The sequence below is a fragment of the Oreochromis niloticus genome, linkage group LG3 (genome assembly GCF_001858045.2).
Source record: "Oreochromis niloticus isolate F11D_XX linkage group LG3, O_niloticus_UMD_NMBU, whole genome shotgun sequence".
Lineage (NCBI taxonomy): Eukaryota > Metazoa > Chordata > Actinopteri > Cichliformes > Cichlidae > Oreochromis > Oreochromis niloticus.
Window position 1 is genome coordinate 56,908,868 of NC_031967.2, and position 21,726 is coordinate 56,930,593.

The 21,726-nt window shown below is 43.5% G+C and overlaps 1 protein-coding gene across 10 annotated transcripts in view; it reads right to left on the reverse strand.

Moving 5' to 3' along the window:
* Nucleotides 1-21,726, reverse strand: part of LOC109201436 (NACHT, LRR and PYD domains-containing protein 12-like) — a 58,333-nt gene that overhangs the window by 30,624 nt on the left and 5,983 nt on the right. For 7 of the 10 annotated variants that reach the window (XM_025903362.1, XM_025903376.1, XM_025903370.1 and 4 more), the window contains 7 exons: nt 19,089-19,330; nt 17,181-18,969; nt 15,173-15,346; nt 9,851-10,048; nt 6,916-7,119; nt 4,405-4,578; nt 3,339-3,732 (listed from right to left, as the gene is read on the reverse strand). In XM_025903362.1, the coding sequence (XP_025759147.1) occupies nt 3,714-3,732; nt 4,405-4,578; nt 6,916-7,119; nt 9,851-10,048; nt 15,173-15,346; nt 17,181-18,969; nt 19,089-19,330 (2,800 nt within the window). In that variant the 3' untranslated portion in view covers nt 3,339-3,713. Of the gene's footprint in view, nt 1-3,338; nt 3,733-4,404; nt 4,579-6,915; nt 7,120-9,850; nt 10,049-15,172; nt 15,347-17,180; nt 18,970-19,088; nt 19,331-21,726 lie in introns of those variants that run through there. The other 3 variants (XM_025903364.1, XM_025903372.1, XM_025903377.1) reach the window with 3 other exon arrangements.

Here is a 21,726-nt window from a genome sequence, read left to right on the forward strand (position 1 = left end):
TGGTCCCAGATAACCTGAGGTGTTGCTCTTCAACCTGTAGATGTGGTTCAGCATTAATGGAGCTTCACATATTTCCTGGTTTGTGCACTAATAATGAGCAGCGCAGAGACTTACTGAGGTCCCAGACTCTGCTTCAGTCCATCCAATGTCCTGCTCAACATCTAATCAGAGTCCAGGTTTTAATGAGAGGCACTTTCAGAACTAAAGTCCAGTTAAAAACACATCACATGAAGATCACAATGACACTGGCAGTGGTCTTTGAGATTCATGGTCACACCTCCACAGACTCTTCACAAGTCTGTCTTCATTCAGGTTCAGCTCTGTGGAAAGGCATCGATCCTCCTCACAGAGAGCAGCGATCAGCAGTGAGCTGGCTTCACTTCCTCGTGTCGATCACGTCTCGTGCTTTATCTGCTCTGCTGTGATCTGACTGATTCCATCTCCTGATCATTGATAACACGCTGCTGCAGGAGTTTATCCAGACGTTTGTTTAAAGCAGATTCAGATACTCTTTCAATAAACTGTGAGCGGACAGTGAACAGCCTCTCAGGACTCGGGCCTCAGCTGGGACATTCCTCATTAAGGTTTCTGTTCTTGGTGCTGAAGGAACAAAGATAGATAACAGATATTTAACATGACACTGAACTTCATATGAAAAGACACCTAAGTATGATTTCATTTGAACCTTTAATGAAATAACCAGATATTTGCAGGGTAATTTCTGCTCTGGCATCTGGCAGCAACCTTACCTGGCAGGTAAACAGATGATTCCCATGTTTCTGTCCCCTCTTGGCCTTTGACCATCAGAGTCACAATCTCTGGATTTGTAGTCAGGAAAACTTGAAATGTTGGATGGTAATTTGGTCCAAACTTTAAGCGAAATTGTGTTTGCTAAAAAACAACAGAAAGGTGCCATTTTCATGACCAGTGGGTTATCCAGCAGTTTGAATTCATGTCAGCAGCATTTAGTTTGTAACTGCTGACTCACCTCTGGCTGTATCCTGCTCTCAGGTTCACAGTGGACACTGTACCTTTGACCGAAGCTGAAAAGACAGTCAGCAGGGGTTTGGATGCATTCAGCACCACGTCCTTGTTGGGCAGACACCTTCAGTGACAGGACAGTTTATTATGCTGGTAACGTTAATAAGTCTGTTCACCTGTAGAGCTCATTTAAACACATCAGGTGTAGAACATCATGTGTCATGGTGTGTCCAAATTCATGGGCTGCATAATCCTGAGAACCCGGCCTTCGCGATCTACGTGGGCCGGGTCTGCGGGGGTCTAAAAACGATGTGCCGGGAGTTCACTGTTCTCGCCTGCTCTAGTGACCCTCGACCTCCCGGTCAGCTATCGAGCTGGTGGGTAACAGACGTCTCCGAAAACGTTGGAGCACTTTTGCAAATATGTGATATCTTGACAAACCAAGCAGATATTTCAAGTTTACACTCCTACATTCTCAAACAGGAGCCCCCAGTCGGAGCAGATGCAGGGCCAGCAGGTGTGGAGACCCCTGGCTGAGGCAGCTGAAGCTGTGGGTGGCTGTCAGCCAGCCCAGGATGCCTTTTGGGCTGCAGCAGCATAAAACCCACAGCAGGCTGGGTAAGCTTGCATGAGCTCTCTGTGGAGGCTGTTGCAGCTGAGATGGCTCACCCGAGCGCTGCAAACTTAGTTACCTTCAAGGGTCCAGAGTCAGCTGAGGTCAGCAGCTCAGCCTCTGGGGAAGCTACAATCGCTCGAACAGCCAGGTCTCTACAACCAGAGACAGTCTTTGTATGTGCAGCTTCAGAACCAGACTTGAAGTTCGAGTTAGTGTCCGATGTCCCAGAAACAAACACTCAGGTGCTCACTGAGCCATTTCTTGAGGCGAACAGTCAGAAAATAAAAAAGTCTTTGGCTGAGCCTCTGTGGGAACATTTATTGTCTCTGCTGGAAAGGTGGAAACATCTGGGAGATGCAGCCTTAACACACTGGGTTTCACAAGTCCTTGGATGCAGCTCACTAAACTCAGGGATGCAGACAAAATCAGCACTTGCAGGAACACAATATGCCCTCTCACAATGAGCTTGGAAGCATAAACTGAGTTTTCCTCACTGACTGTTTTAGACAGTATTGTGGGAGGAACACAAAAAGCAGCTTCAGAGATCTGGGAAACACACAGTTTAGTGTCTTTGCCTACTCGCTTTAAGTCACAATAAACAGAAAACTCATTGTGTCTCATGTCAGAATCAAATCACTCATATACAGGAAAGGAAGAGGCGGAGCTTATTTCCTGCAGGGAGAGGTTAGCAGTCTCTGTCTTTATCATTTCGGACTCCTAAAGAGCTGAAAAACACAGGCTGTTATTGGCTGGCTGACACTGGGCTTAATGTCCTTGAGGTGAGCAGTCTTTAATGTCCAGGTTCAGAACGGGCAGGTGCTTTAGTCCTTTATGTTCTCTGATTTTCAATAAACTGTCCTGATTACTGAGGGAGCAGAGAAAGTGTCTCCATCACTCACCACAGCTGGATGCTCTGAAATCCTGGAATCCAGCTGTGGAGCGCCGGTGGCGTGGACGCAGTTTCGTAACCAGGGAGCGGGAGACAGGAGGGAAACACACCTGGGACCAACTACGCACATGAGACAGGAAACAGTAACACAGGACTGTCAAAGTAAAACAGGAAATATTACACAGAGTCCAAAGTAACGAGACGTGGGACACAGTGAAGACACAGAAACAGAAACCAGAACTATAATCACGAAACAAACTGAAGTCAAAAACATAAAGAGTGAATCAGCTGACCCAGGACTGTGACAAAAACGTAGGATCCTGGTTAATAATTTGTATTTGTTTGATTGTTAGTGTATTATTTTGTATATTGCTCTTATGAACTGTTGTTGATGATTTGTCAGTGATATATTATTTGTTTTGTTTTAAGCTTTTTATTGACTTTGAAGTGTTTAAGTTGATATTTTAGAACATTGCATTTAATTTGTTATATTATTGTAGAGTCGACAAAACTGTAAAACGCACAGCTCCTTCCAGCATGGCTGGAGGAGAGGTGGCCGAGGAGATGCACAACACACACAGCTCACAGTTTTGGATTTGTATATATTGCAGATGTTGCAGAAATTGACAGTAAAGAACGCAGAGATCCAGCGCTGTCTCCTGCCCCTTATTTATCCACCAGAACACAATGCACTGACAGGCGTAACTCACACAAACGGGTAACATGAGGCTCAGATGCTTTGGACATGTTCAGATATACTGGACAAAGAATGATGAATATGGAGCTGCAGGAAGGAGGAAAAGAGGAAAACACAGAAAAGATTCACAGATGTGGTGAAAAAGGACACGACAGTTTCTGTTTGTTAGTTTGTTTTTTCTTTATTTGGTAAAGATTCAGAAATAAAGATAAGATCACATGTTTGAATATAATATTAATGTTCAATGTAAAATATTTACAGAGTGAGACAGAGTCAGACAGAGACTGCAGAAGGACAGCGCAGCAGCAGAGCAGTCCAGATCCACTGATGATCCTCTGTCAGATCCAGAGGGACACACAGGGATGATGCTGGACTCTACATTGTGTCTGACAGTGGAGCTGTTCTCTGATGAAGCTCTCCTCTCCACTCCACCTCCCAGTCACGGCGTCTCTACACACAAGCTGCTGCTGCTTCAACCTCTCTGGATCATCAGGACACAGCTGCTCCTCTCTCAGCACACACCGTCCTGTTTATTGCCATGGTTCCCACCTGCAGAGAGAAGGAGGAAGAGCAGAGGAGATAAACAAGTGTTTCCAGAGACTCTTCATCAGCTGTCAGTCAGTGATGCAGCACATCCAGTATAAAGAGCAGCAGGGACTTCAGTGCTGGGACTGTACTAGGACTCATTGTTGCTTCACTTTTTCTAATCTTTGGATTTTTATTGAAGTTGATGAAAATGTTTTTCCCTCCTAGTTTGAGTTTGGACTTTCATTCATTAGAATAACCTTGGTGTGTCCACTCTGAGCTCTTTAGGAACCCCAACAACTACCCCAACAATCCAGATGGACGGTTCCAGCTGTTCCATCCAAACATCTGCTCTCACTAAATTCTTCCTCACCTACAGACTGTGTTCTTCACTGCTTTAAACTTGGAAATGAATGCAGTCATTGGTCTGCATGCTGCTTTGTTCAGAGAGCTGATTGGCTGTTGACAGTGTTTGATCAGAGCGTGTCAGCCGTTACTATGGTGACCATAAAGGTGACAAAAAGGCAGAAACAGGAAGTGTTTGTGTCCAATCCTGAAGCCTGTCACCATTCTCCTCTCACAGCTTCACTGAGAAGCTGCAGCTTTACAGGAAACACTGGATCTTTTTTTCATACTGACTGTGTTTAGTACAATACTGCTGACAGCACCACCCACTCACTCCATCACTCTACTTACAGCAGAGTCTCCAGTCTGTAGTCTGGACTCTGCTGAAGATCAGACAGCTGCTTCACATCTTTATCCTTCAGCTTGTTCAACCTCAGGTCCAGCTCTCTCAGGTAGGAGGGGTTGGACTTCAGTGCTGCTGCCAGATAATCACAGCTGATCTTTGACAAACCACAGAGACTCAATCTGTATAAAGAATGAAAGATGTAAGTTTATTAGACAAAGTGTGAGCTTGAAATCATTCAGTGTTTCATCATCTGTTCAGAGCTGAAGAAGGTTCAGAATGTAGAAGTTTAGAAAATGGAAACTCCAAACAGCTGAAGCCAACAGGAAGCAGCTTCAAACAGGAAACTGCAGAGTTTCAGACTATATGTCCTGATGCAGCCAGTTGGATTTTGGAGATTTGAATCTCTGTTCTGTGACTAATTCCTTGAATCATTTCTTCCAGTTGGTCCAACAAGACAGACTAAGTATTGGACATGTGTTGTGGCTCCATTAGGGGAGCTTCTAGATGTGATGTGATGGCCCCTCTGGGTCTGTCAGGTCACAGGACTGAATAGAGCTCAAACTGGGCACACAGTTGTTCCAGTCTGGACCAAAGACTCTATACTGGGACTGAGGGACTGCTTTGACTGCACCCATTGGGACTTTTTAAAGGCTCATGTTCTCACTTAGATCATCGATTTCTACTTACATATCTTTCTGGGAAAAATGGGGATTACTTTGAAAACAGGAAGTATTTTCCCCAATAAGCAGCCCTGGATTAGTAAATCACTCCAACATGTTCTCAGGCAGAAGAAGCTGTCTTGTTATGAGGGAGAGAAGAAAAAGATTGAGGCACAGAAACTTGTTCAAAGAGAGATAAAGCAGCTAAAATCAGGTGTAAAAGTAAAGCAGAGGATGAGCTGAATAAAGGACACTCAAGGCTGGCTTGGAAAGGAATGAAGTCCATGGTGGGGATGCAGAACAAGGAGCAAAGATGAATGTGATGCTGAATCAGCAGAAGACTTGGACTCATGTGATTCCAGCTTTGATATCATTGATTTCAATGAAGAGCTTTGTGATTGTAGCAAAGGGCTGGTAGCTCTGAGAGTCCCACTGATGAGGTGTTTGTGTGGAAATCTCTTAGTGGGACCAAAGAGAGAAAAAGCCCTGGTCCTGATGCTGTGGGAGGGAAATGATTGAAGTGTGCTGTGAGGAACTGACTGGGAGATTTTCACACATTTTCCAGTCCTCCTTGGAACAACAGGAAGTTCCCAGCATATGGAAACAAAGGTTAAGTGTCCTATGGCACTCAGAGATGATGGTGCTGCGGCCCCACCACCTCCACCTCTTTGTAAAGGAACTAACTGTAATCTGAAGCTTCAAATGGAACTAGGACCTCCTCCACTAGGTGGCAGTGTCTGATGAGAAAGTGTTAGTGGAGCTGGCCTGGAGTCAGAAACAGGAAGATGCAGGATTTGGGCTGAAATGGGGAAAAGTGGTTAGCACTAGTTCCTTAAAGCAAGAAGATTGTAGGTTGAAGCTTGTTGGCCTTTCTGTGGAGGTTGGATGTTCTCCCACAGTCCAATGAAATGCTGCTTAGGTTCATTGGTGCTTCTAAATTGGCTGTAGGTGTGGATGTGAGAGCTTGCTCCTCTGTCTCTCTCTGTTGGTCCTGTGATGGACTGCTCACCTGTGCCCTATGACAGCTAGGGCACAGGCTCCAGCCCTGTGAGCCTAAGCTGAATAAACAGCAAAAATGATCCATAGATGGCCTGAAATCCCCCAGTTAGCAGTTTGGTAGATAGCTATGACATGCTAATCCCATCCAGCAGCTGTGTTCTAACTGTAAGCTGATCCCTGCTGAGCCAAAACACCTTTTAATATACAAATTACAACCTTTAATAGAAACCTATTGGTCAGCATCTTATTAGCCTGCTGTTAGCTTCATTCCACAGAAAACTGATAGAAACTAACAGAGTTGATAAAGAATAAAGAGAAATGTGCTGATTTAAAGCCTTTGAAGTGCTTCAGATGATCTCTGTCCACTTCTGTCCACTCATTCATTCATGTAAGCTTCTAATGCAGCTTTGATCTTCACAGTCTGCTTCATGAAACTCATTCTAACCCTGAATGTCAGAGTGTTCCTCCTTCTCTTTCCCATCATTCATGCTGGCAGTGGAGGAGATTTGGATGTTGGACTGTGTTTTGGATGATGTATGTTTGTGTTGGACTGCTGTCTGTAAAGCAAACGGCTATTTTTTTGGATTTCAGTGTCAGACAGACTTTAAGGTGGAATGAAGAGTTTGAGAGTTTCACAGTGAATTATCCAGTGGAGGATTTTTCTTCTTCTTTGAAGGTTTGAAATGTGAACATTGTTCTGCTACAGTCAATGGACTAAACCAGAGAAGAAGAAAACAGACTTTACCATGAAGATCCTCAGTGTGGATCAGTATAATATCAGCCTGATGTCTGCAGTTTAGTGTCAGCACAACTTTCACATCATATTCATCTCAGCACAACTAAAACATGCTGACTGACCTCAGAGTTTCAAGTCCACATCCTGGACTCTCCAGGAAACCACACAGATGCTTCACTCCTGAATTCTGCAGGTAGTTGTTGATGTTAGATGACCACCGGGAGTATACACTACTCAGGTCCAGCTCTCTCAGATGGGAGGGGTTGGACTTCAGTGCTGCTGCCAGATAATCACAGCTGATCTCTGACAAACCACAGCGACTCAATCTGTATAAAGAATGAAAGATTTAAGTTTATTAGACAAAGTGCTTGAAATCATTCAGTGTTTCATCATCTGTTCAGAGCTGAAGAAGGTTCAGAATGTAGAAGTTTAGAAAATGGAAACTCCAAACAGCTGAAGCCAACAGGAAGCAGCTTCAAACAAACACAACAAGAGAAAAAACTCTGAATGTTTCACATTAAAGTCGTACATTTCTCATAAAAACAGGAAAAAGACTTGAAAAAGTCGTGTTTTTCCTTCCAGGAACCACATGGCTTCACTTTTAAAGGTGAAGTGTGAAAGAAATGGACATATTTGAAGTCCAACACCTTTTTCCAGTCACATGATTAAAGCAGACAAACTACAAGCTCATTTTCATTCCAACAAGTCATCTTCTGACCTGGACTAACAACACTGGTCTCTATGTGCAGCTGGCTGTGAGACCAGTGCTCAGGGAGCGTCTACAAAGTGCAACACTGAAAGAACATCACACACTCATTTGCTTCCAGCACTCACACAAACATCTACTGTCATTATTGTCACCAAACTCTGTGGATCCTTTATTGGAAATTCCAATCAAACTCCAGAATCTCAGCTTAAAGCTCACAAACTATTTCAACCAGCAGCAAACAGCTAAAACAGTAAATGAGAGCAGCTAAACACACAAAGATGGAAACACAGAGCGTGGATCGTTCACTCGACGGCACGTACACGGACACGCCGTCGGGGCTGAAAGTATCACAGCTCACAGATCCTGAAGCTGCAGGTTTCATCTGTCTCCAACCAAAACTGAGTGAACCAGCAGCAAAAGAAGATCCAAACTCTGCTTCACGTTTGATAAATAAATTAATTCTCTCTGACTTTGGCTGTTACTGCCTGCACAGCTCGCTCGCTCTCAGTGTTCTCCAAGAATAGGTTCACATCTCAAATCTCTGTTTTCTGCATTATTCTCTTGAATATTACGCACCTCATTTTTTCAAAAATGACCTCTGACAGGAAAATCTAATGTCTGCTGTTCAACACTGAAGAAATGTAAACTTTTTAAAATGATACCAAATTGGAAAACACTGAGCTGTGTCTGTAATAAAAGCAGAGATGGAACGATGCCACTTTTTATGTCCGACATCGATATGAATCTCATATACTCAATTTTATAATCAAACTTTTTTTTAATATCTTGCTGCATTTTGTATAAGTTCATACTCAAGTTTTAAAAATCTAAACACTAAAGCTGTTCTGTTATACCTGTTTGCAAAAACACACTGCCCCAAAACATTAGACTTTACTGAACTTTGGATTTAAAGTAATATTCAAAAAGTCATTTAAATGCAGTTTTATCCAGCTTTCAAAAACTCTTTGGTTGTGAAAAAAAGAAGTGCAACATCAGCACAAAATAATGTTTCTATTGAACAACTAAAACAAACAGGTTGTAGAATGGAGCGTTTTATACTCACAGCTGAACAGAAAGAACATCCAGAGTGGAAAGCAGTGCAAATAAATGCAAACAGGCTTCATGACACTCACGTTTGTATAGAAATGAAACAAATTGATTGTGAGGTTAAATGTGATAGAAACAGCTCACACTGACATCCATCCTGGTTAAACATAAGTGTTTTTCATTGTTTTGCTTTGAACCATGAAACTGTTTAACAACACAGTTTGTTTCAAAGTCAAACTTGAGTCTGTCCATCGTTCGGTCAGACTTAGCAATGACAGCACACAGACGTCTGAGCTCCATATATCGGCTGTTAAGCTTAACGTAGGAATGCTTCACCAAGATTCACAGATGAACTTACACACTAGCTTTACTTCTCTGGGATAGCTTGCTCGGAGAGGCCGCTTTGGCAGCGCGTAGCGAGGCTCCAGATGCTTTCAGTGTGAAGTAACTCCACACTGCCAACATCTGGCACACCACAGCCGCTCTATCATGTGACACGTACTGCTCCCACGTGCTGAGGTCACCACCCTGGTTACACCATGTTGCAGGTTTGTGAGGTGCTTTGGTGATATTTAATGGATCAGATTACAGTTTTTATTTCTCCCTGATATCCGATCCAGTAATTTAGGTCAGGATCAGACCGATACTGTATATCTGATCGGTCCATCCCTAAATCAAACCTCTGTAACTTTGCTTCACTTCAGCAGCATCAGCTCATGTTCACATGTTGATTCATGGTTTTCTTCAGTTTTTGATCGACTGCAGAAGATTTTGAAGGTTATCTGCTATAAAAAGCCAGAACAGCAAAATCTGCTTCATGTGTTTCTGTTTGATCCTCAGTGACTTTGACACAAAGGCCTCTGCTGTGATGATCACACCTCTGATCAAGTCTCACAGTGTCACAACTGATAAATGATCAGAGTTAGAAGATTTCTGACTGTCTGCTGTGTGCCGTGACCTTTGACCTGCTAAAGACAGTCAGCTGTGGATTATTCATTGTTGTGTCTGATACTTAGAACTGTGAGGAAGAAGCTACACAGTTAATCAGGGTCTCCTCTCTCTGAGTTAGGAAAGGTGGGCGGGCCGCGTGTGGGCCGCGGGCCATACGTTGAGTATCACTGTTTGAAATGTGAACATTGTTCTGCTACAGTCAATGGACTAAACCAGAGAAGAAGAAAACAGACTTTACCATGAAGATCCTCAGTGTGGATCAGTATAATATCAGCCTGATGTCTGCAGTTTAGTGTCAGCACAACTTTCACATCATATTCATCTCAGCACAACTAAAACATGTGACTGACCTCAGAGTTTCAAGTTTACATCCTGGACTCTCCAGGAAACCACACAGATGCTTCACTCCTGAATCCTGCAGCTTGTTCTGAGTCGACGACCAGGAGTGGCCATTACTCAGGTCCAGCTCTCTCAGATGGGAGGGGTTGGACTTCAGCGCTGCTGCCAGATAATCACAGCTGCTCTCTGACAAACCACAGTCCTTCAATCTGTATAAAGGATGAAAGATGTAAGTTTATTAGACAAAGTGTGAGCTTGGAATCATTCAGTGTTTCATCATCTGTTCAGAGCTGAAGAAGGTTCAGAATGTAGAAGTTTAGAAAATGGAAACTCCAAACAGCTGAAGCCAACAGGAAGCAGCTTCAAACAAACACAACAAGAGAAAAAACTCTGAATGTTTCACATTAAAGTCGTACATTTCAAACATGAGTATTTTAAAGACAGCGTCACTGATGATCATCTTCTGCTCAGTAAAACTTTGGTCATTTCCTGTTTAGATGAGTTATGTTTGCTTGGGTAGTTGTTTGGTCCTGCTCCTCACATACAAGGTCTTAAGTATTCAGGCCCCATCTTATCTTAATGACCTTGTAGTACCATATCACCCTATTAGAGCACTTCGCTCTCGCTCTGCAGGCCTACTTGTTGTTCCTAGAGTATTTAAAAGTAGAATGGGAGGGAGAGCCTTCAGTTTTCAGGCCCCTCTTCTGTGGAACCAGCTTCCAGTTTGGATTCAGGAGACAGACACTATCTCTACTTTCAAGATTAGGCTTAAAACTTTCCTTTTTGCTAAAGCATATAGTTAGGGCTGGACCAGGTGACCCTGAATCCTCCCTTAGTTATGCTGCAATAGACGTAGGCTGCCGGGGATTCCCATGATGCATTGAGTTTTTCCTTTCTGGTCACCTTTCTCACTCACTATGTGTTAATAGACCTCTCTGCATCGAATCATATCTGTTATTAATCTCTGGCTCTCTTCCACAGCATGTCTTTATCCTGTCTTCCTTCTCTCAGTCTAATCGGTGGCAGCAGATGGCCCCGCCCCTCCCTGAGCCTGGTTCTGCCGGAGGTTTCTTCCTGTTAAAAGGGAGTTTTTCCTTCCCACTGTCGCCACAGTGCTTGCTCATAGGGGATCAAATGATTGTTGGGCTTTTCTCTGTATCTATTATTATAGGGTCTCCCTATAAAGTGCCTTGAGGCGACTGTTGTTGTGATTTAACACTGTATAAATCAAATTGAATTGAATTCTGTTAAATTATTGCAGAATGTCCATATTATATCCAAACAAAATAAAAGTGAACTATTTGGCACTGTCTCCAGCTTTCAGATCCACATAACATTAATGAACCACCTATTCCACATCAGTGAACCGCATCCTGACAGCTGCAGCCAAGGTTCCCTTCATTGCTTTGATCCCATGGTCCTCATCAGTCTCCCTTGTTAGAAATCTGTGGGGCACAGCGACTGGTGGGATGACGTCTGCAGTCATGGCATCGGAAGAGCTGATTTTTCAAATTAAGTCCTTGAATGGACCCAGAACAGATATCACCTTCTTCAGTAGTGTCCACTGGTGAGCCATGAGCGTATCAGGGAGTCCATATTCAGACATGAATATTTCCAGAGCCCGTTTCTGTCCAATCAATGACTATCCAGTGCCATTACAGCGGGTCTGAACGTCTTGCTGGTGCCGCTTCGCAGATTGGTTGATATGTACTCGAGACGGGACCTCATGAACAACCAGCTGGAGAGTGTGAGCAGTACAAGGTAGGCTGGGCAGCTCAGCATCACTCATGGCATTAATCATATTTCTTGCGTTGTCCGGAGCACGACGTCTTCAGTATATCTCAGGTCTGAAGCATGCTATCGAAAGCAGCTGCGATGGTTTGGCTTGTGTGCGAGCCTCTGAACGACTTTGCATGTAGTGTGACTTGATGACGAACAAACTCCTCATCAATCCACTGCGCCGTTAAACTGAGGAGTGACATCAGGGACACATTGCTTGTCCAAATGTCTGTACTGAAACTTAAGCCTGAAACTTCCTGCATGTGGTTATGCATGTTTTTTTTACTCTTCAAAAGGTTTTGGCATCATTATGTCCGTGATGTACGGGCGGCTGGGAATCTCATATCGCGGCTCGAGTATGCTGAGAAGACGGCGAAATCCTACGTTTTCCACGACCGACAGGGGCTGGTCATCCAGAGCGATAAAATGTGTCAGAGCCTCTGTTATTTTAACTGCTCGTGGATTTTCTCTTGACATTTTTCGTCACTTTTCCAAAACCTGAGTTAAAGTTGGCTGTTCTGGTTTTGCGTTAGCCTTAGTAAACTTGGTGTATTCCAGCACATGATGTGTTCTCAGATGTTTTATTAAATCGCTTGTATTGAACGATGTACTCTCCTATTTACCTGTCCCCTGTACAGGATGGCATCCTGTATCTCCTACATAGAGCCCACTCACACCTGGACAAGGCACAGTCAGGATTCTGTTTCTCAACTTTTCCAGTGCCTTTAATACCATCCGGCCCTGTCTGCTTCAGGAAAAAATAAACAGGATGCAGGTGGACCCCTGCCTGGTTGCTTGGATCTCCGACTACCTCACTGACAGACCACAGTACGTCAGGCTGAAGGACATCATGTCTGACACTGTGGTCAGCAGCACAGGAGCCCCACAGGGAACTGTGCTGTCCCCTCTTCTCTTCACCCTGTACACCTCTGACTTCTGCTACAACTCTGAATTATGCCACATTCAGAAGTTTGCAGACGACACAGCCATCATGGGGTGTATCTGGGATGATCAGGAAGAGGAGTACAAAAGTCTGGTGAGGAACTTTGTCACATGGAGTCACACAAACCACCTGCAACTCAACACCTCAAAGACCAAGGAACTGGTTGTGGATTTCGGAAGGTCCAGAGAAGGTCCAGTGCCGGTTCAGATAGAGGGAGAGGAGGTGGAGGTGGTCAACAGGTATAAGTACCTCGGGCTGTGGGTGGACAATAAACTGGACTGGTCATGCAACACACAGCACCTGTATAAAAAAGCCCAAAGCCGACTGTACTTCCTCAGGAGGCTGAGGTCTTTTAACATCTGCAGGACGCTCCTGAGGATGTTTTACCAGTCAGTGGTTGCTGGAGTACTTTTCTATGCTGTGGTGTGCTGGGGGAGCAGCACAGCAAAGAAGGACTCATCCAGGCTGGAAATTTGGCATTTGATTTTGATTTATTAGATTGATTTTGATTTTATTGATTACCATTCAAATATCTCAGTGAATACAGAATAAAGATTACCACAAAACAAAAAATCATGAGACAAGGCTAATCAAAAGGTATTGGCTGAAGCATCTGCTTATTATGCCAACCCTTTTAACAAAAAATCTTTTGTGTGCAGCTCCTGTACACAGGGCTTGAAGCAAAGAATAAAACAAAGCAAAGCAAAAACAAACAAACAAACAAAAAAACTTTCCACCTTAGATAATTACATCAAAGCAAAACAATCAAGAGTTTCAGAATTATTATTTTTGCTCTTTTCATTCTTGATTAATATATTTTTCTAATACTCTATTTTTAAACATGTTTTTAAACAAGGAAAATGAACGACACCTTTTTAAATCACTGTCATAACTATTCCACAGCTTAACTCCTCTAACGGAAACACATCTCTGCTTTATGTTTGTCCTTATCTTGTTTTTTTTAGAGACATCTGTTCCCCTTAAGTCATATTGACTCTCTCTGACTTTAAACAGCTTCTGAATACTGCGGCAAAGCAAGTTATTTTGTGCTTTATACATTATCTGTGCCATTTTCTATTGGACTAAATCATAAAATTTTAGGGTAATCAGATTAATAAACAAAATGTTAGCTGGTTCTATATAGTTTGATTGATTTCTAATTCTTATAGCTCTTTTTTGTAACTTGAAAATAGGAAGAGTATTTGTTTTATATGCAATTCCCCATATCTCCAGACAATAAGTCATATATGGAAGCAACAGAGAACAATAAAGTGTGAAGCTGGACACTCTGGTTTCAGTGGCAGAGAGAAGGACACTAAAAAAAAACTGCTGGACATTATGGACAATGCTGGGCATCCTCTGCACACGGCCATAAACAACCAGAGGAGTCTGTTCAGTGACAGGTTGCTTCTCCCAAAGTCAAGAACCAACAGACTTAAAAACTCCTTTGTCCCACACGCCATCAGACTGTTTAACTCCTCTCTGGAGGGGAGAGGGAGGACAGAGGGGGGGACAACTGAGCTGTAGTGCCTTTTCACTGTGCAATACTTTTTGTTAATATCCAACAGTGCAATAGACTTCAATACTTGAAATGTGCAATTCCCTTGTATTCTTATTCCTATTTATTCTATTTATCCCTTCGTATACTTTATATTTATATATGTCTCTGTGTTTATATATGTGTATATTTGGTATATTTCCGCTCACATTCTGTAACTTCTATCAGTGCTGTGCTATTGGAAACTGAATTTCCCAGAGGAACCCACCTGAGGGATTAATAAAGTTTTATCTAATCTAATCTAAAACCTTACCAGTACACAATTTTCACTCGGCCTTGCTTCTGTCATCTTCACATATTATGAAGTAAGTCCACACTGCCGACATTTTGCTTAGCGTAGCTACAGCAGCCTCCAGTTTGTTTGTTTTTTATCTGGAGCCGCCAGTCTCACTTGCCTAACCCTGTTCCTGTTCAGCGTGACATCTGCCCCCAGCGGCCAATCTAAAAAATTACAACTGAAATGACAAGCCACCCTCTGACTCATGAAATAAGTTGGTATCGGTTAACTTTTACAATTATGAGTACACACACATTTTACAGTATTGGCCCTGATAACTGATCCCAGTATCGGTACATCCCTATTTATTAGCTTTGACATTCATGTCTTTCTTTCCTCTCTCTCTCTGTTTCTAAACAAGCTCAAAGTCTCTGCAGCCTGGTTTTATTTGCTATCATCAGACCTTCAACAGCCTCATTCACATTTCTCACACACTCTACAGCCTATTCAGTACTGACTTCATCTTCACTGACTGTTTAAGCACAATATGAACCTGTGGAGGCTAAAAACTGTCCTGTCAAACATCTCCCCATCACCACTCCACTTCTGTCAGCCTTTAAACGAACCCTGCTCAAGTCTGTCACTTCTATTTGGAGCCAAGAGGAAAAACTGTTGTTTAGTCGTTTGGAAAGACACAACATTTCTGAAAGCACTCAAACTTCTTCACATTTGTCTTCAGAGACATCTTGAACAATTAGGAACTAAAGAAAGTTTCAAAGATCAATCAAAGATCTGAAATATAGAAAAACAACAACAGCTGCAGTCAGTGAACTCACCTCAGAGTCTCCAGTCGACAGTTTGGACTCTCCAGTCCAGCACACAGAAGCTTCACACCTGAATCCTGCAGCTTGTTCTTACTCATGTCCAGCTCTGTCAGATGGGAGGGGTTGGACTTCAGGGCTGAGGCCACAACTTCACAGTGAGTCTCTGAGAGTCGACACTCAGTCAGTCTGTGATGATAGAAAATATAAAATGTGTTATTATAAAAGCAGAAAATTGGCATTATAAACACAGACTGAATGCACATGAGCACATGCAGATTATGACCTGCATGTGAGGTCATAATCTGATGAAAATGCTCTTCACATCTGTGCTTCAGCTCCTCTTACTGTGTTCAACATGACACAATGATTCAGTCTTTCTCAAATCTTCAGACTTTTAATGAAAATCTTTGTTTGGCTTTAATCTGCAGATGAAGGAGGAAGATGGCGTCACATTTAGGCTTCCATAATATCCACAGTCTGTCACTGAGATCTGATCTAGAGTCAGAGCGAAGAAACACATTCGGACTGTTTCCTGTTTTGAATCCAGAACATTTTGAATGAGTTCAGCTCAGTGAAGAGTTCCAGCTGGAAAGATGATCTCTGTTTGCTACCTGCTGCTGTCAGGTACGACTGTTCATGTCCACACGCAGGAAAAACCTGCTGACTGTTACCAAACGCAGCAGAAATCTCACCACTGGACAATAATGATGAATGAACTCAGAGCTGCTGATATCAGATCTGATTTCAACTAAACAAAGAAATGATTGGCTCATTTTAGCTTTCTGAGCCATTAGTCTGCAGGTTTATCACTAGTTGGCAGAATAAGATTTGTTTTCCTGTTCTGGGTTTCAGTGTTTATGACTCCAGATGCAGGTGACAGCAAGTCAAAATGATGTTACCTGTCTGTGTCCAGCAGCAACCTGTGTTCACTTTGAATATTGTTATAAACTGACGTGGATCAGTTTGTCTTTGGCAAAAAACACAGCAGTGAATTCCATCAGCAGAAAATAGGGACGACATTTCAGCAGCAACAACTAAACATTGAACAATCAGCTCTGTGATTAATGAGGACATGAAGTCAGACATTTGTCATTAGGAGCAGCAGCAGGAATGAGAGTGAATCCATGTGCTGCTGTGACATCAGCGTTAGCTCACATATTTGACACATGTTCAGTCCAGATGTCAGCAGTGTCTTCTCACTCAGTTTGTCCCACTGTTGGCAGTAAGAGGGCACAGCTGGTTCACCTCTGAGCCCTCACTCTGAACCACAGCACCGTCACTCAGGGACGTCAGTGCATCACACTAAACCAGAGTCTTCCTCAGCACCTTCATCCTCACTCACCATGTTTATGCCACTAAACTCTGTCTGTAGTTTGGTCTGTAGTCAGAGGAGAAGCTCAGACGGTGACTGCTCTGGATATTTGTCACTGTTTTTAACATTAGAGTTCACTTCACTACAAAGAAGCTCTTCATAGATTCTTATTTCTGTCTTCTCTCTAACAGGAGCGTCTGAATGACCAACAGCAGCAGCAGATTTAAAATACTGCCCCCTATTGACACAACACAGGTACTACATGTAGATGTGAGTAAATGGCCTGTATTTGTATAGCGCTTTACACGTTCAGTCATCCACACATTCACACACTGGTGATGGCAGCTACATTGTAGGCACAGCCGCCCTGGGGCACACTGACAGAGGCGAGGCTGCCGGACACTGGCGACACCGGGCCCTCTGACCACCACCAGTAGGCAACGGGTGAAGTGTCTTGCCCAAGGACACAATGACCGAGACTGTCGGAGCCGGGGCTCGAACCTGAGCCACGATCGCCCCTTTTGTGAGTCTACAACACACAGCGTACGACTACCAATGAAGGATCACACACACTTCCTGATCAACAGAAAATATCATTTTATGTGAGAATCTCAAAATAATGAGAGTCGTTTAATACTGTGTATATCTGAAGAACTAAACTACTAATCTACACTAATTAATGATGTTAATGATCACATCTGGACTCACCCAGCCTTTCTGCAGTTCCTAACAGCTGCAGTCAGTCGACGTCGTCCCTCTGGTGATGTGTTGTACTTCTGCAGGTCAAACTCATCCAGAACCTCCTCTGACATCTGCAGCATGAAGGCCAGAGCTGAGCACTGGATCTCAGAGAGTTTCTCTGATCTGTTCTCTGACTTCAGGAACTCTTGGATCTCCTGGTGTACTGAGAGGTCGTTCATCTCCATCAGACAGTGGAAGATGTTGATGCTTCTGTCAGGAGAGATTTTATCACTGTTCATCTCCTTCAGGTTGTTGATGACTGTCTGGATGGTTTCTGGACTGTTCTCTGTCTGACCCAGCAGACTTCCTAAGAGTCTCTGGTTGGACTCCAGACAGAGGCCATGAAGGAAGCGAACAAACAGGTCCAGGAGGCCATTTTTACTCTGGAGGGATTTCTTTATGATTAGCTTGAGAAAATCATCCAGAGATGACTTCTTGCATGTTTTTCCCAGGAAGTCCTTCAGCACCTCTGACTTCCTGTTGGTGTAACAGTGGAACATGTAGACTGCAGCCAGAAACTCCTGAATGCTCAGATGAACAAAGCAGTAAACTGGTTTCTGGAAGATCACACACTCTCTTTTGAAGATCTCTGTACAAACTCCTGAGTACACTGAGGCCTCTGTGACATCCAGACCACACTGCTCCAGGTCTTCTTGGTAGAACATGATGTTTCCTCTCTCCAGATGTTCAAACGCCAGCCTCCCCAGCTTCAGAAGAACTCCCCTGTCAGCCTCCATCAGCTCCTGTGGACCTGTCTCATGTCCCTCATGGTACTTGTTCTTCTTCCTCTTTGTCTGAACCAGCAGGAAGTGTGAGTACATGTCAGTCAGGGTCTTGGGCAGCTCTCCTCTCTGCTCTGTAGTCAACATGTGCTCCAGAACTGTAGCAGTGATCCAGCAGAAGACTGGGATACTACACATGATGTGGAGGCTCCTGGATGTCTTCATGTGGGAGATGATTCTGCTGGACAGCTCTTCATCACTGAATCTCCTCCTGAAGTACTCCTCCTTCTGGGCGTCAGTGAAGCCTCGTACTTCTGTTAGCCTGTCAACACATGTAGGAGGGATCTGATTGGCTGCTGCAGGTCGGGAAGTTATCCAGATGAGAGCAGAGGGAAGCAGATTCCCCTGGATGAGATTTGTCAGCAGCTCGCTGACCGATGACTTCTGTGTGACATCAGACACAAGCTTCCTGTTGGTGAAATCCAATGAAAGTCTGCTTTCATCCAGGCCGTCAAAGATGAACAAAAGATTACACACAGTGAGCTTCTCTGCTGTGACGTTCTGTAATGTTGGATAGAAAACATGGATCAGCTCCAGGAGACTGTACTGCTCATCTCTGACCAAGTTCAGCTCCCTGAATGAAAGCAGAACCACCGCACTGATGTGTTGGTTCTCCAAGCCCTCTGCCCAGTCCAGAGTGAACTTCTGCACTGAGAAGGTTTTTCCAACACCAGCGACGCCGTTGGTCAGAACCACTCTGATGGGTCTCTGTTGGTCAGGTAAGGCTTTAAAGATGTCCTGGCACCTGATTGGAGTGTCATGGAGGGCGTCCATCTTGGAAGCTGTCTCCAGCTGCCTCACCTCATGTTGGGTATGAACCTCTTCACTCTGTCCCTCTGTGATGTAGAGCTCAGTGTAGATCCTGTTGAGGAAGGTTCTACTTCCTGTTTCATCACTTCCTTCAGTCACACTTTCACATCTCCTCCTCAGACTGATCTTATGTTGATCTAAAACCTCCTGCAGACCAACATCTGCTGAAAGAAAGAAAAACAATGAGACTAAAGAGAAAGAGAACTCTTCAATGTCTGAACAACACAACAAGAAGTCCAGTTTTCAGAAATGAGTCCATCAGCAGACAGATGTTCAGTCTTACTTTGTACACAGCTGCTCTGACTGGCCGTCTGCAGTCCAACTCTGGTTCTGGATCTTTCTCCACACTGGGGACAGGAGGAGTCTCCTGATGAAGCAGACTGATCCCAGTATGAGGAGATACACTGTCTGCAGAACCAGTGTCCACAGCTGATAGAGACTGGATCCTTCAGGACGTCCTGACACAAAGCACAGCAGGACAGCTGCTCCTCCTCACAAACACCACTCCTCTTCCTCTTCCTCCCTCTGTGAACACATTTCTTTATCACTAAAATTATTTACTGTTAGTGACAAAGTGACAAACATCCAGATTTGATGACACTGTGCAGAAGCTCTGATGGTCACAGAGAAAAGTCAAAGTGGAGAAACTTGTGTTTGAATTCAGAATCAGAGTTTCCTTTGCTGTTCCTGTCTTATTAAACACAGAGTGATCAGCCTACAAACTGCACAGTAAAAGCCTTCATCACAGAGCTGATTATCTCCTTCACTGGATGTACTGGAAGTTTGGGATCGATCACTTTGAACTGAGCTTTGAACTCCTGTAAAAACTGTGGTGGAGCAGCGGTGTCAAATTCAGAGCTTTCAGCTTTATTTTGAAAGAGTTCAGTCATCAGGAAGTGACCTTCTGGGTTCTGATTTTTGTTCTATTATTTTACAGAAGTGAAGAAGAAGAACTAAAAGATTTGAAATGATCTGAGTTATATTTTTTAACATTGCCACCAAATTGAGTTCAGCCTCCAGCAGTAACTTTGTTTCATGATGCCTCCCTGATGATGTGATGTTTGATTACAAACCTGTTTATGTGTTAGACATTAATCACATGAACACAGGCAGAAAAAAGAAGCCAATGAAACAAATGACAGAAACGTGTTCATTCACTGCCATAATCCATATTGTATATGTACTGATCTTTATAAAGAACAACTCTGCAACGCTTTGTTCTGAGTATCTGCTGTCAGCACACAGTGCAGCAGTAACTACAACCACACGTTTCTGTAGATCCTGAACATCAGCCTGGAGGAATCTGACCTCAGGTCTGCACACAGTGGAGCTTCACCTCTGGGATGATGCTGCTTCAGCTCCTTCTACAATCAGACAGAAGCTTCTGCACCATCAGGACACAAACAGAGAGGAGCTTCTATCCTCAGACCATCCAAGTCCTAAATCAGAACATTCTCTCCTCATAGCATCACCATCAGGGTTTAAAACAGGACCTTACATCATGTTCTTGTCTCACTGTCATATGTCAGATCATATCTGATTCATTATGACGTCACACGCTGCTACACTGATCCTGCTGCTTCATTACTGCTGATATTACTCTGCTCACTCTGTTCACTTACTCTGTTTACATCATTTTCCTCATTTGCTTTGTTCTGCTAGCACTGCTCTGTCAGTACATGCTGTGCTAATGTGGCACAAAGCACTATAGTGTAATATCCCCATGTCACACACGGTGTAACATCACCATGTCACACACGGTGTAATATCACCATGTCACACACGGTGTAATATCACCATGTCACACACAGTGTAATATCACCATGAAACACACGGTGTAATATCACCATGTCACACACGGTGTAATATCACCATGTCACACACGGTGTAATATCACCATGTCACACACGGTGTAATATCACCATGTCACACACGGTGTAATATCACCATGTCACACACGGTGTAATATCACCATGACACACACGGTGTAATATCACCATGTCACACACGGTGTAATATCACCATGAAACACACGGTGTAATATCACCATGTCACACACGGTGTAATATCACCATGTCACACACGGTGTAATATCACCATGTCACACACGGTGTAATATCACCATGTCACACACGGTGTAATATCACCATGAAACACACGGTGTAATATCACCATGTCACACGCGGTGTAATATCACCATGAAACACGCGGTGTAATATCACCATGACACACACGGTGTAATATCACCATGACACACACGGTGTAATATCACCATGTCACACACGGTGTAATATCACCATGTCACACACGGTGTAATATCACCATGAAACACACGGTGTAATATCACCATGAAACACACGGTGTAATATCACCATGTCACACACGGTGTAATATCACCATGAAACACACGGTGTAATATCACCATGTCACACACGGTGTAATATCACCATGTCACACACGGTGTAATATCACCATGTCACACACGGTGTAATATCACCATGAAACACACGGTGTAATATCACCATGTCACACACGGTGTAATATCACCATGTCACACACGGTGTAATATCACCATGAAACACACGGTGTAATATCACCATGTCACACACGGTGTAATATCACCATGTCACACACGGTGTAATATCACCATGAAACACACGGTGTAATATCACCATGTCACACACGGTGTAATATCACCATGTCACACACGGTGTAATATCACCATGTCACACACGGTGTAATATCACCATGAAACACACGGTGTAATATCACCATGAAACACACGGTGTAATATCACCATGTCACACACGGTGTAATATCACCATGAAACACACGGTGTAATATCACCATGAAACACACGGTGTAATATCACCATGTCACACACGGTGTAATATCACCATGTCACACACGGTGTAATATCA